General features: G+C 36.1%; 1 protein-coding gene across 11 annotated transcripts in view; it reads right to left on the reverse strand.

Moving 5' to 3' along the window:
- The window catches only part of Mbnl3 (muscleblind like splicing regulator 3), a 110,673-nt gene that overhangs the window by 55,840 nt on the left and 39,014 nt on the right, over window positions 1–15,819 (reverse strand). For 8 of the 11 annotated variants that reach the window (XR_003848466.1, XM_029560444.1, XM_029560445.1 and 5 more), the window contains exons 2-3: window positions 8,728–8,842; window positions 7,956–8,210 (exon numbers count right to left, since the gene is read on the reverse strand). The exons of 2 other annotated variants lie outside the window; for them this stretch is intronic. Coding sequence is in view for 8 of the 9 variants with exons in the window: in XM_029560444.1 (XP_029416304.1) it covers window positions 7,956–8,132 (177 nt within the window). In the remaining variant the exon portion in view is untranslated. The remainder of the gene's footprint in view (window positions 1–7,955; window positions 8,211–8,727; window positions 8,843–15,819) is intronic. One more of the 11 variants, XM_029560440.1, reaches the window with a different exon arrangement.

A 15,819-nucleotide genomic window follows, 5' to 3' on the forward strand; every position in this document is an offset into this window, starting at 1 on the left:
TGTTCTGGAAGATATTAAAAATCCTGAAATTGTTAATGTTGCTATCATTCACAAAACAGGAGCATAAACAAAGATTTGAAGGCAATGTGACAACGCAGTCTTAAAACAATGTGATCTCTGGGTAAAAGACATCTGAGAGTACAATACTTACTACACGATGTATTTCAAGGCATTAAAAAGCTGGATAAGGAATATAAAGTCACAGAGTTAAAAAGTTCACGAAAGCTCCTCATAGGTATGCACACCTAGAATCCCAGCATTTGGGGAGGCTAAGGCTGTAGGATTTGGAGCTGGAGATGAGTCTGGGCTACACAGTGAGACCCTGTCATAAAACAAAACAAAACAAAACAACAGAAAACAAGAGCTGAGAATATAGGACTCTAGTACAATTGTTTCCAGTAGGCACGAGGCCCTTGATTCCATTCCCAGAAATGCAAAAACAGCAACAACAAAATCCATACATTTTTTTCAGGCAGAAAATTTAGAATATTGCTATGAGGTCATTTGTCAGCAAATCATGGCTGAAACATCAGATATGTCTTGGTTTAGGGACTTCGTATATTTAACACAGACAGATATATTACTGTGGGCTGTACACTTTCAAATTTAGAGCTAGTTTTCCCAGTTTGAAAACTGCCTTCACTGTCCATTCTTTACCCAGAAGAATACAGGTAGCCACTAAGGTTAACATTTTATGCCAACTACCAATGTGTTAACAATGAATATCAACAGAAAGAGTTCATTTATGAGCAAAAACATCCTATTGAAGGTATACATTTAAATGACTGTACAAAGTCATAACTGAAAAATTATTTCTAATAAATGAATCCTATAAGCAAATGAACTTAACCAATAAGATTAGGCATGGCAGTAAGTACTATTGCACAAATTTATCATGAACAAGATATAAAAATGATTTATTCTATCTCCAGTGACTATGTGATTCGACAGGAAAGCCATTTAGAATATAAAAGATGGGCAAAAAATGGAATCACTTACCAACTTTTAAGAGAACAGTATCAAGACAAAAGAAAGCATAAGTTAAATGAGTAATTACATCTAGCAGTGAACTTGATCCTGGGTGGATAATTGGCAGTACAGAAATAAAAACATTGAAACCCCAATAACCACAAAATTATAGATTCAAAACACTGAAGATTTTTTGCATAAAGAAACTCAGAAAAATGAAATGATTATTTAGAGATAATGAAAGTAGATGACTATGGAATACACAGGTCTATACATTGAAGGTCAAATAACACAGGAAAAGGGAGAAAAAGAGAGTCACTTCAAGGATGGTACCAGGAGAAAGCTCATCTCTTAGGTCAAAATGAGCAATAAGTCAATGATGTTCCAGGAAAAGTCATGTTCCTAGAAAAACTAATTGTGGTTTCCAAATGCACAAAAGTACCTGGTATCCACATTTCACAAAAATCTAGTTTAGAAAAGGACAATACTTGTAATAACTTCATATAGCTATGCTAACAGAAGCAAAATTATTTATATATTATACTGACATGGAAGAGTATCTTCCAAACCCAGGAACTGACATGTAATATACAGTTTTCAAATTTGTCCTACTTCATGGGAATGGTATAATCAAATTGTGATGTGGTAGAAATGTCACTAGCCCTATCCTGAGTCATATCTTACTATTTACCCACCTACAACTTGGTTTCAAGTGGGGAGAGAAATGACTTTGAGCTATGGTCCTATAAAATAACATTTTAAAATATTTTATTATTTTTATTTTATGTGTATGAGTGTATTGCCTGCATATATGTAAGTGCACCTATGTCATGCAATGGCCACGGAGGTCAGAAGATGGCATCAGATCCCCTGGAACTGAAATTACAGATGGTGGTTAGCCACCATGTGGATGCTGGGACTCAAACCTGGGTCCTTTGCAAGAGCAGCCAGTGCTCTTAAGTGCTAAGCTCTCCAAGTCCCCAAATAACATTTTAAGTAAAGTGAATTAGAGTCCAAATCATTTTATTCACAAAAGTGACCTATTTTGAGGCTGAACTGCTATTACAATATTTTAAGTGATTGCTAAGAGATACCTCCCTAGTTAGCCACGGCATTGTACTACTGAGTACATAGAGCATCAGATGACAGACAGTATCATGAAATAATAGCCACTAGTTCTGGCTAGCTAACCCAACAATGCAGTGTTTAGGGAGAACAGTCAAGGAAACAGACAATCTGAGATTTTGATGCTTGGCAACTGAACAAAGCTTACCATCATAATGTTAGAGAATTCTGTCTGTAAAGTAACATCTTCCTTTTCTTCTCCATTTTGGAACAAACAGTCTAAACATTTAACAATGAACTAGGAGTAAGTGCCTGACATGAAGGCTCATACCTGTAATCTCAGCACTTGGTAGGCAGAGGCAAGAGAATTACTGTGAGTTAGAGAACAGCCTGGGTTACATAGTAAGTGTATCAACTACACCTCCACCCCAAAATAAATAGGTATGAACTATGAACCGAAATTTAAAATCTTAATCTTAGTTATCATGAAATATTAGGAAAATTAGGAAAGGAAATGTGGAGAGGATGCTTTGGGTTCTATAAAACCCCTTCTGATATTTTTCTCTGTGTTTTTCTTCTCAATAGTAACAAAGACTCAAATAATTGGAAGAAAACTAGAATTATAAGACTCTTTTGATATAACTATGTGTGTGACCTTGGGCAGTTGATTCTCCTTCACTGGCTCTTCAGTTTCCTCATGTGTGCAAATGGTAAACGTTTTTAATTCAATGGTCTTTCAGCAGCCAAAGTTTTTGAGTTCCTAGTTTTGTTAAATTTCATGGTCATGAACACGTCTTTAAATTAATTATTTGACCCACTGAGCTTTTGGTGGTCAGTTGGGGAAATTCAAATAAAGTCCCCAGTTTAGCAAGGGGCCTCGCATAGTGCTAACTTCCTGGTCTTGATAACTGTGCTATGAATGGAATGTAAGTTGTTGACATTAGGGGAATCTGCATGAACAGAATAAAGGGACTGCTGCCACTATTTTCGTAATTCTTCTACAAATCTAAATTTATTTCAAGTCAAAAAGTTAAAATAAGGAGAAGCTGTCTGAGTACTAATCATGAGTCCATTTTTAAAGAGATATTTTTAAAATGACCAGATAGACTATTATTAGTGAAGGACAATTCCTTTGTAAGGGCAGTATCAAAGAAGATAGAGATTGTTAAGTAAAATGTTATTTTTCATGACTCTTAGAATGACAGGCATTGCTACTGTGTCTTTATAGTGTAGGCAGACCTCTCTGATAGTCTCTAAATAGCTCTATATCTTGTGTAATCTGGTGGTCCTTGGAGTTAATGTTGTTGGGAGTCTGGCTTCTGATAAGCTGTACCTTAACAAACATGGCTGAGCAAATATTCAGTCAAAAATATTCTTTTTTTGTGTGATGCTGGAGATTGAACCCAGGGCCTTGACCATGCTGGCCAAACACTCATCTAACTATTCTACAGTCTCAGGTCTTGAATACTCAAGTTTTAAACTAGTGAAAACTACTGTGACTAGTGGTACTAATACATAAGCTATGGATCCTAGGGCCAATTATTACCTACAATGACAGACCATATTTATATGTCTATGTAGCAAATTTTATTTGTCATAATATCATTGTGCTTATGATTATATATAAAGTTTGAAGACACAATGTAGGCATGTCGTATGTGAATTTTCTTCCACTTGCAATCTTTTAGAATTATATATGAATTGACATGACTGTCCTTTGACTATGACTCCTCCTTGGCCTTAACTAAAAAGTACTTGTTGCAAAACTACACAAAGTGCTGAGTATGACAGGAAGACATGATTGGTGCTGATCTGCCATAATGAAATAATGATTGCATTTACATACTTCCTATATAGCAGGTGCTTATCACACACTCTTCAAGAATAGAGTGGAAGTTTTAAGACATGCCTGATATTGCTGAAGCAAAATATGGTGGCTACAAAAACATTCACAAAGTGATAATATCTTGTTAAATTTAAGGGACATTTATTGAAAATGGCTAACCAATGATTAGCATAGAGACTCATAACTGGTCAACGTGCAGAGAATGAGACTGCAGAGTGCTTAGCCCTCAATGGGACACCTATATCAAACCCTTGCCTCCCAAGGATCAGGGATCATTGGGGAGGAGGAGTCAGAAAGATTGTAAGAGACCGAGGTGGTAGATAAATACAAGGTAAGTGTATGAATTCATAGTAATTATGACAGCATGCATAAAGCCCATGTTAAGATCAAGCCAGACAAAATCCCAGCATATGTGTGAGGAAGTAGCTAAAAAGCCCTAACCCTAGCTGAAGAACTATAAGCAATCGATGGCTGCTGGGAAGTGGAGAGTAAGTTTTCTTTAAGGGTGTGGCACTGGATAGGCTGACCAGGCTCCATTCTTAAATGCACACTAAAGAGCATCTGAGAACACAAAGTAGACTTCATATTCCTTAAAAAATAGAGGATATTAAATCAGGTGGAGATAGTAACAGGGGTATGTATATGCAGATATGGGAGAGAGTCTGAATATGATCAAAAGAGTCTAAAAAGTTGATAAAATATTTTAAATGCCAACCCAAATCAATGGCAAATTGTATTACCATGAAATCAGTATAGTATGGATTAAATGATACTTTGAAGGGAATTTTGAAATAAATGTACCAAGAAAACAAGACAATTGAGTCAAAAAGAGCTACATACCAACATGGCATGAGTCTCTTCTGTATAGATGGAAATTAATCTATAGACTTCATAAGCCAGATTCCTATCTGACGATGGTGAAACCTTTATAACCCAACACTCAGCATTCATGGAGTTATGTGCACAGCACATCAGCACAATGCAGTGCCATCCATCTAGCTCACCTTTCCTATTTCCATGACCATTCCTCATTATGAGGATATCTTGTCTATTGTGCCTATTATGTAGGCAAAGAACCATCTCCTGTAGAGTAGCTAGTGCTAATGGAATTCTCAGAAAAACAAAACAACAAAAAATGAAAGCTGCAGCCCCAAACTCAGATGATTGCTTCAGTTATTTAACCACTTGTGGAAGAAGAAAATAGAACACAGATGAATTTCAATGATTCTTCAATTATACAAACTCAAGAGGGGCAATAAATGCTATAGCAACCATTATAGTATGTTCTTTGTGTACTGCACATATGACAGTGGTACAATCCACCTGGGTCAATCACACTCACTTTAATATATGTTTTCCTGCATATCCTGGGAAATAACAGAACAAAAAAGAACTACAAAGCTTTTATGCTGATTTGGAAAGCCAATGAATGTTCTATCTAAATGGAAAATTAAACAACAGTGTGAAAGGCTTTGTGTATCTGAAATATTGAGGTTTTCATGAAAAAAAAATTTCAGAGAATGTAGTGATTATGCAAATCACCTTTATCCCCTGTGTCTGGTCATCAAGATATTAGCATAATACACTAATTATTTTAAGAACAATGGATCTGGGAGAGTATGTCGCCTATTTAAATAATTAAGTTGTTTACTTATATTTATTAGTCCTTATCAATTTAGTACCTGAATTAAACATTTCCCAAGCTTTAATATGCAGGCAGTACATGTGTTGTAAACAATTACCTTTCGTATTATTTTCCTCAAAGTGTTTAGTTTTTAGTATTCTTTTGTCTTTAAATAGGAACACTGACCTAACCTAAAGGATATCATGATTAGGGTGATCACATATCTCTTCCCATAGTCTATGATACTTAGACAATGAATTCTGCACCACAGAGTAAACCACAGAACTATGATATTTAGCTTGTAAAACTAATATCAGTCATAGCACTTAGATTTGGGCATGTCCATTTGGTACATGAACTTGCATTTTTAAGTAATAAGGCCTAGTTAAATAAAACCCTTTTAATAGCTCCTACAATAAACATTTAATTAACAGCAAGATGATAATTATACTTAATTCACTTATGTAGTGATGCATCATTTTTTTATTTGTGTTTTCTCTTTCAAATGTCCACAGTTGTTGTAAAAGTTAGGTAGAGGAGTTGTTATGTATCTATTAAAGACAAAGTCAGTCTAAGTTTGAAGGAGTAAAGAGCCCAAGGTCAGATATAGTAGTAGGGATAAGACTATAAGCCAGCTTTCCAGAAACAATATGCATAAAAAGCCTAGTACAGGGCCTGGTCTTCTATGGACACTACTTCTCTATCCCAATGCTCTTTTCTACTTCAAGGTACCACCAAGTCCTTTAAAAAAAGATTGAAAGTAATACACAGAAAAGAACTGTAAATAAAGCATGAGACCCAAATGAAGAAACAAAATAAGATTTTAGTTATTATCTTTGTCAAATAAAAGAGTCCAGAAATTTTCAATGTTACTAATTATCTTTGTTCCATTATAATATGTTTTCATTCTTGAGCTTGTATGGTCTAGAATAAAAACCAATAACCATGAGATAAGTAAAAGTAACTAAAGAGGTGCTGAGCACCTCTTATCTGAAAACCCAAGATCCTTCTGAGCACCAACTGATGCCAACATGTGGAAAATTCAATATCTGACCTCAGGTAACAGGTACAGGCAAGGCACAGGTGAACTAAAAATACCATATAAAATTACATTTGGGTTATGAGTATACTATGTATATGAAACATAATGAACTTCATCTTAAACTTGGGTCTCATCCTGAAGATATCTCATTATGTATATGAAAATATTACAAAATTCAAAAACTCTGAAATATGAAGCACTTCTGGTCCCAAGCCCAAGAGCTGCTCATAGTAAATCATTTGCAACTGGATTCCAATGAAACAGTCACACAAAAGAATACACCTCTAATAGACAATGCAGTCATAAATAAAAAATGTTAATGAGGTAAAGTAAATCATGATGAGAGTAAAACAGTATCAAAAAACTTAAAAAGGTTCTTGTTAAAATGTTTTCACTTGAGCATATTTTTAAAATAATCACTTCAAGTGCACGATGCAAATGTACTCATTAAACCAAGAACCTATGAACACTTTTTGCTTCTATGATTTTATTTGTACATTCTTTTCCTTATTTTAAGGATAACTATAAATAGAACATAAAAATACATCCTTATGTTAGACAAACATCTATATCCTATTATATATAAAACACCTTACCTGCACTCATGTTTTGTTTATACTTAGGCTTGGCAATCTTGGCAGTAAGGCTTTCCTTGTAAATGTAGTAACAAATTAGAAATCAGTCACTCAGGTGTTCAGGAAAAAAAAAATAAGTGAACATAGTTTTCTATCAATATGTTTAAGTTAAATGCTACATATATCTTGAGATGTATCTTGATTAAAAAATCTTCCAAATGTCGTAATTTTCTTCCTGGATGGTGAGATTTTACCTTACACTCTCTGACTTTATTCTCTGAAAGCTGATTGTCCCCAGAGAAGTATATTTTAATCATATGAATAATGTACTATACATAATCCATAAAAGGGTTTTCCTCAGTTACATGGGGATTCAGATCACTATAATAACAAATTCTATACAAAAATCTAAATCCTGTATGGAAAGGAAAATCTGTCAGGTGTGGTGGTACGTGCCTGTAGTCCCAGCACTCAGGAGGCAGAGGCAAAAGAATTGCTGCAACTTCAAGGCTAGTTTGGTCTACATAGTAAGTTCCAGGCAATCCAGGGATACATATAGTGATCCTGTCTAAACCATAGGAAGGCTACAATCACTCACTCTTACAAAAATTATGAGTTTTGATTTTATAAGTATATGTATCTTCATAAGTAGACTGTGATTGAATGAATTTTCAGCTGGCTTAGTTCTGCATACTAAAGGTCTACATATTTTCTTCACACAAACAAAACAATTTTATGCTGCTATTAATTTTACTCTTTTCCCAGCATGTCTTCTTTCCAAAAGTCTAGAAATCAACACATTGAAGTAATTATGTGCATTCAGATATCACTCACCTTTAGAGAATCAAAACAGGCCACCACACGGCCATTTTCCACATGGCAAACTCTTGGCGGATGGGCAAACCTGCACTCTGCGTCAGTTCGAGAGCAAGTTCCTCTCTGAAATTCTCTACAAACTTCTAAAGTCAGCCACTTGGTATCACGAATTAGGGCAACACTGACAGCCGTCATATTGAAAGCAAAATGACAATCAAGTGCACACTCTTTCGGACAATATGACTGTAGATGATTCAAGGAGCAAAAGCGAATCTGAGCCAAAAAGAGAAGAGAACAGGTTGCTTTGGTGGAGTGTCTATTTGTTAGCACTTAGGTTCTCACTGAAGTCAAAGTCTATCTAGTCAAACACAAAAAGGCACTTATGAAATTGAGGCTGTATCGGAATAACTAAAAATCAAATTAGAGACGAGGTTCTAAAAGGCAACTATAAAGGTTAAGATATTGAATGTTTTATTGTCTTCCTTTGCCGAATTTGCTTCAAATAACTGGCAAACTTTCAAAAGAATTCAGGACTGTCTAGTTGATGTTTTCAATTATTCTTACAAAAAGCATATGTTGCTGGCTGCCCTTCAATTTGTGGAATGGTCTCAGATAAGGGAGAGAAAATTTTGTCTCCCTATTTCTGTGCTGTGAAAAATAAGGTTGGGGAGGATACTACAACCTAAGAAATGTTTTGCTGCAAAGCTAAGGGGAGGGAAAATGACTAAGCAAACTGAGAATGAGAGAAAAAAATAAATGGACAAGTTGCTGACAGTGACTACAAGCATACCAGGTTTTGTAGGGGCAGGAGCAGGGAAGGGTGCGTGGCAACAGGGATTTGAAAAGAGATAGCTCTAGAGTAGAATCCAAGCAGCAGAGTTTTCAGAAAAGGCAATTTTCAGAACCTGCAAGAAAAAAGAAATGAAATTAGCTAAAACACTACAATGCTTCCGTTTCAAACTCTAGATTTGGAAAGAAAAGTACCTGCATCCTATATAAAACAGGAAGCATCCATACACTGCCAGCACAACATAGTACCGTCAGCTAAATTGTCAATAAAAAAAAGGGCATTTCCCAGTGTAAAACTTTTCAGAGTAAAAGGAAGCAACTCTTTAACTATACCATTGTGCACAAAACTGGGCAACATCGTAATTTTTTAAATGATGGCTTATTTTGATCTGTTCAGGGTAGAAATTCATTTTGGTGTCCACTGTGCAGAAAATGTCACTGATTAACCTGATGGCCCTTTAGACATTCACAATCTACTTGTATTTTCCAGTTTTTAGAGGCTCCAAAAAGTCTGTCTTTAAACAGACTTTATCATAGTCTGATTATGGCCTCTATTATCTGGTCTCAAAATTCAGAACTCAGGGATTGCTAAGAAAATTTAAGTTGTTCTGAAGCATAACGTGTGTATGGGAAACACACATGAAACACTCATTTCATATGAGGTAGAATGGAGAATGGAAATATAAAATGTGCTTCAGATTTAATAAAAAAGAAATTTTAAGACACCATGGATTGTTTTTCCTGGGTGTACCTCTTAATCTTTATGACAGGAGATTGAACCAACTTAGATTTCAGTATATGCAAGTGAGGGAAACAGAAAGCACTGTTCAGCAAACATTAAATATTATGCAGCCTGAAGTCGACCAACAATAGTAGCAAGCAACTCAGCAGAGAAGATACATACAAGGTTAGTTTGCTGGCGATCTGCCATGCACACAAAGCGGAGTACCACTAAAGAAAAAGTAAGCTCTCTGAGTATCAGACAGAGCAAATCATTTGTTAATATCACCCAAAATAGACGGAAAACTCTAGAAAACGTTTCACTTAACTTTTGACTACTTTCAATCACTTTACAGAATCTGTTTTATGCACATTCAAGAGGAAATCTAACATCACTGGATTTTTCAGGTGTTATTAGGAAATGAAGTACCTGGGAAATTCAAGCAAGTCGATGGCAAAATGTGTTTTTCTCTTACTCGTTCTTCATGGAAATCTTTCTTACAATGTACTGAACCTAAGTTGGCCTTTGGTTAAAGACTTAGGGTCATTAATGTCTTGGGAAGTACTACAGTTCTACTTGAGGAGCAAACTGCTGTGACTTCTACAACCACAGTGGATTTTCTAGTTCCCTTCTGGAAAATTTAATGGTAACTGTGAATGTAGAACTAGAGTTAGTTACTGAATAAGGGGCCGATAGGCATGGTGTAGGCTTCCATAGGGGAAGTTCCAGAATTACTCTCACCGCTCTGAGGGCCCTTTTACACTGTGTTGCACGAATAACCATGATCTAAAGGGTTAAGATTGTCAGACAAATGATGTAAAATAGTGCAATTGCTATGAAAAAAAATTCTGAAACCTCCCCAACATGCTAAACAGAGTTACCATATGACCTAGCACTTCCATGCCTCAGTATATGCGCAAAATAATGGAAAACAAGCTTCAAATGCTTGGAATGCTTACAGAAGCATTATTTAAAAGTCAAAATGTAGAAACAGCCCAAGAATCCCCCAGTAGATAAAAGGATAAAAAATGTAGTGTGTTCAGAAAATGGAACACCATTCTGCTACTAAAAGGAATGAAATATTGATAAATGCTATAACAGATGAATCTTGAAAATAATATAGTAAGTAAAACAAGCCAGTTTTCATGGTTTCATTATATGAGAAATCTATAATAGTAAAATCCACAGAGAAAGAAACAGACTGAGTTGCTGACCAGAGCTTAGAGGAGGAAAAAGGGGAGAATGAATGGTTAATGGGCATAAGGGGTCTCCTTTCAGAGCAATGAAGTGTTCTGAATTAGTGGTGATGTTTACATAATTTTTAATATAACCTATTCCATGAATCAACCACTTTAAATGAAAAAACTGAATAGTATGTGAACTATGCCAACAAGGCTGTTATTTCTTTGTTATATTTTATTTTTTTACTTTATGTGTATGAGTACTTTTCCTATACATATGTGCATGTAGTGCCTATGGAGGCCAAAAGAGACATTGGATCCCCATATGGACCTGGGAACTGAACCCCAGTCCTCTGCAAGAGCAACAAGTGCTCTTAGCTACTGAGCCATCTCTTCAGTCCTGTACTCTTTTTACGTCTAAAGACCATGGTAACCAAAAAATTAAAAAGAAAAAAGATAGAAAAGGACTCTCTAATGAGTAATGGGATTGGCTATCCCAACCTTTCTTACATTTACCTTAGACCTGAAATCTTCTCAGCAGTGTTATTTACTAAGTTCAATTTATAATGTAAAATCAGTTTGCATATTTGTAAGCGGCTTAATATATTATAGAAAGCACACTGAAAGAGTGTGCTCTGGAGTTTGCTAGTTTACATTCAAACTTAATCCTACAACTAAATTATATAGGCTGCCCGAACACATGTGAAAGAAAAACAACTACAAAAAGAATATTTATAAGGACTGAGGATTTGCTCAGAACATAAATAGTAAAGATCTGGAGAAAGACTTCTCTACAGAGGACCATCAAGTACAGACACAGATATAAATAATAAATTTGAATTTTGAACTTAGACAAATGAAAAATGCAAACAGGAACTGGCCTCTGGCCATGGATTTTATGTAATGTCAGGAGTGGGAGAACAGGATTTTTTTTCTTGGCCTATGATCTTGGAATGGGACCTTGGCCAATTCCTCGATACAGTTTTAGTCAGCACATACCTTTCTTCAGGGTGGAAATATATGGGGGAATAGCCGAAAAGAAACAAGGTCGACAAAAGGAGCTGGTGTGAGAGCAGAGAGTTCTCTCATGCTGCTTTGCTTTTGAAAGACTGTATAAAAGACAGGGCTTCCCTACATCTTAAGATGCACTTTGGTTTGGGGCAGTAAAACTTTCACTTCGCTGTCTTCTATTGGAGTAATAGGACACAGTTTGTCTTTTTATGATTTTCAGTCCTGTATAGAATACAGAGCATGAGCAGCTACCACTTCTTGGTAATTTTGTATTTTATTGTATTTGCAGGTTACACATGCTTGTATTGCATTGATCTTCGGATCTCTCAAAACGACCACAGCTCTTTGTTGGTGGTACTTTTTAAAAAAAATTAAAAATGCTGAGGATGGATCCCGAGCCTTGATCATGTTATCTTAAAATACTCTAAGCCATGAGCAATGACCTAAATAGTCTGATGAAAGAAATGAAACTCACAGAATTTAAATTACTTGTTTGACATTACTAAGCTATGAGTGGTTGAGTCATGACTCTGGGCAATATCTTCTGACTCCAAGTCTTGTGTATGGATCTTAACAGAGAGTATTTCTTATCTCTCTTAGGAATCTCAAACAAGGAAAGCCAGTCATTTTGTGGTATACTTAGGTTTCCTTCACAAAATTCCATTCTTGCCTGGTGTATATCATCACTTTCAAAATATCCCAATGTTGTGCTGAACTAACATTCATCCAGTAACTGTTGTGTGCCAGGCACTGTTGAAGATACTGAGAAGGTCCTTCATCTTACATAATTTCCTATGTTCATTTTGATAGAGCACTAATCTAAGATCGAGAAAACTGGATTATTAGAGTTTATGAAAGGTTGAAGTAGACACTAGGCATTGTAACTTCAACACAAGCCTCTAATTCTCGATGAGTGGAACAGTAAGTACCATGACTTAATACTCTTAAATCCACATTTAAACACTATTGCATAGAAGTGAGTCAGCGAGAGAAATACCTCAGCATTATTCACACTGAGGTTTAGTGTGAATAAACCTGCTTGGATTCCTCTTGGGGAGGATTCTACATATCTCATCTTACATATGGGGAAATGGAAGGAGAGAAAGGTTAACTAATTAAGTTGCACAACTTCATGTAGCTAAGCAGGCAATCCAGCCATGGTTCAAGCTGTCGTCTGATTCCATAACCTTCCTTTTCAATCATACCAAAATGTTGGATCTTTTTTGTGGCAAAGATCACATTCTTCATTATTCTATCTGACTGCACCTCTTTGCTCTGCTATTAAATTCCCTGACAGTAGAGATCATGGCTTCCTCAGTTTTGCTGGCTTTATCTTGTAATCAATCAGAAGTGCAAGTATCAAGCAGGGCATGGTGGTATGTGACTTTAATCCCAGTACTGGGGAAACAGGGGCAGGGGATCTCTGTGAGATGGAGGTCAACCTGGTCTAGACAGTGAGTTCCAGGCCAGCTGTGGCTGCAGGGAGACCCTGTCTCAGAAAAAGAAGTACAAGAATTGGTGTGCTCCCAAGGATTCCTAGTTTGAAGGATATTAAGATGTATGGCAATTTAACATTGACCCTTCAGTTATACCATGGTAGAAAAGAGTTTCATCAGTGAGCACCTTCTGATTTATGGGCTTTGGCCACCTCTCTAGGTTTGTAGCCCATTGGACCAGTAAAATTGGGTATTTCCGTTCAAATTAATGTTCATCTTTGTAGGAGTGCCAGATAAAATATAAGGAAACTATAAAATTCAAATTACACATACACTAACCTCACTATTATGTGCATCTTTGGAAAAAAATCGGACTATGCTTTTTTAAGGATTCCTATCTTTTCTCACAGAAATTATAATGAAGGAAAACAAAAGAAGAAGGAGCTGTTTTCTATTGACTTACAGAAATAGGAAATTATTCCAGAATTGTTGTAAGCCCACTGCCATTAGCTACTTTTGCCCCATTTTCCTACACTTTTCCTTATCTTGTCCTTTCTTCTGCTCCTTCCTGTAAACCAGTACATAACATACAGACATGGTCAATGCCTAGTTAGTCCAGAAGATCACAAAGATCCTTTTTCCGGCACCCAAACCAATAGCTAAGGAGGGACTCCTTTAATTGCATTTGTAGAACTCCTAACTGAACAATGAACACAATGTTTTCTTTCTTTCCATTTTAAGCTTTCCTTAACATCTGTGTTACTTCTGAATTTCTTGTGGCCATTTATTCTGGCTTTACAAATATCCGACACACCTGCCATACACTGCTTGAGTTGGCAGGCTGACAAGATTTAAAAGCCTTCAAGTTTTCAAATTTGCTTCAGGTTCTGTTTCCCTCCTTTGTTTTGGTTAGTAGCCCACCACTGCACATTCTTGGGGCATATGGGAAGCGTACAACACTGCAGATGGAGACCATGATTCTCAAGTATCCTAGAGAACTATCCTAGAGAAGTCTGTGCAGAGAAAAAAAGGGACCATAAAAATAAAGATATTTCACCTACGTACAGAACTATTTATCAAAGTTTTTTTTCAAGCTTTGTTGCATATTTCCACAATACTACTGGGATAATAAAACTTTTCCAAAAGCAGGTAAGTCACATTATTCTGTTTGACACACCAATTAAATAACCCATCTCAGTTCATATGCATAGCCATGGAAGAAAAAATAGGTGCAAGGTCGGGGCTGGAGAGATAGATCAGTGTTAAGAATATTTGCTGTCCTTTCGGAGGGCCCAGGTTAGATTCCCAGCACCCATACAGCAGCTAACAACTGTCCATAACTCCAGTTCCAAGGGATCCAACACCCTCTCCTAGCCTCTGTGGTTACTGTATACACATGGTACACTTAGCATACAGGCAGGCAACACACTCATATACATAAAATAAAAATAATAAATAAAATATTTTTAAATAGATGTAAGCAAGGGTTTCTCTTTATTAATGATACAATGGATGATTCCTTAGTTTGTCAAAGAAATTCATCTTTTTGAAAGTCTGTGTCTATTTTTAAATATTTTATTTATTTATTTATTTGTCTGTCTGTCTTTCCGTTTTTAATGGGTGTGTGTGCATGTGTATATGAATATGCCATGGATCAAATTCAAGTTGTCAGGCTTGTGCTACAAGTGTTTTTACCTGATGAGCCATCTCACTAGCTTTCAAACTTTTTTTTCAATCGTATATTTATAATGAGAATTCCTTCTTTAAAAGTAGTCAAAATTTTTACCAGAATTTTTTTCCTCTAACCTCCACACTGCAAATAACAATAAAAAGCTATCACAGGATATTTATTTATCCTTTGGGTACTTACAAATAGCCATGTACTTCACAAAATCACTTCCTTTTAGAGTACTAGGGATTAAACCAGGTCCTCCACCATGCTATCAGGTGCTCTACTACAAACCACAAAGTAGTCAAAATTTTTACCAGAATTTTTTTCCTCTAACCTCCACACTGCAAATAACAATAAAAAGCTATCACAGGATATTTATTTATCCTTTGGGTACTTACAAATAGCCATGTACTTCACAAAATCACTTCCTTTTAGAGTACTAGGGATTAAACCAGGTCCTCCACCATGCTATCAGGTGCTCTACTACAAACCACATCTACCTAAGGACTCTGGTCAAACATGTGAGTCATGTAAGAATGACTATGTGTCATCAAGGTAAACTGAGGTCATATATGTGATTTGGCAGGATAAAGAGGTCTATCAGTATATCTAGGAAGCATCGGTGAGCGCTTCCCTACCTCAATTCATCACAGCACTATAGCAAATAAATTCCAGTTCTCAATCTCAATCTCAATTTCAATAGTAAGCACCTACTCTTTATGAGACACAGTCATAAAACTAGTGAAAACAACAGAGGAAAAATAATTTCAGTTGAAAATTTTGGGAGAGTCCCAAATGCAGTCTGTTTTCAAAGACAATGCTGAACTTTGTAGTAGGCTTGAAGGTGATTTCTGGGAATATGGATTCCTTAGGAGAGTATATACAAGAGCTCTAATCCTTAGTGTCTGAAGTTACTGCTTCTACAAGCTTCATACAACACATATGACTGAAAGATGTGCCTATAAATCAATTGTCTAGAATTCGTTGGAAAGCTGACTCCTTTAGGGAAGAGTGAAGAGTGAAATACTGGGAGCACAAACAGGACACAGAACCTTAAGTTCTCCCTTTCTCA

The sequence above is a fragment of the Nannospalax galili genome, unplaced genomic scaffold, assembly GCF_000622305.1.
Source record: "Nannospalax galili isolate Female #2095 unplaced genomic scaffold, S.galili_v1.0 scaffold371, whole genome shotgun sequence".
NCBI lineage: Eukaryota > Metazoa > Chordata > Mammalia > Rodentia > Spalacidae > Nannospalax > Nannospalax galili.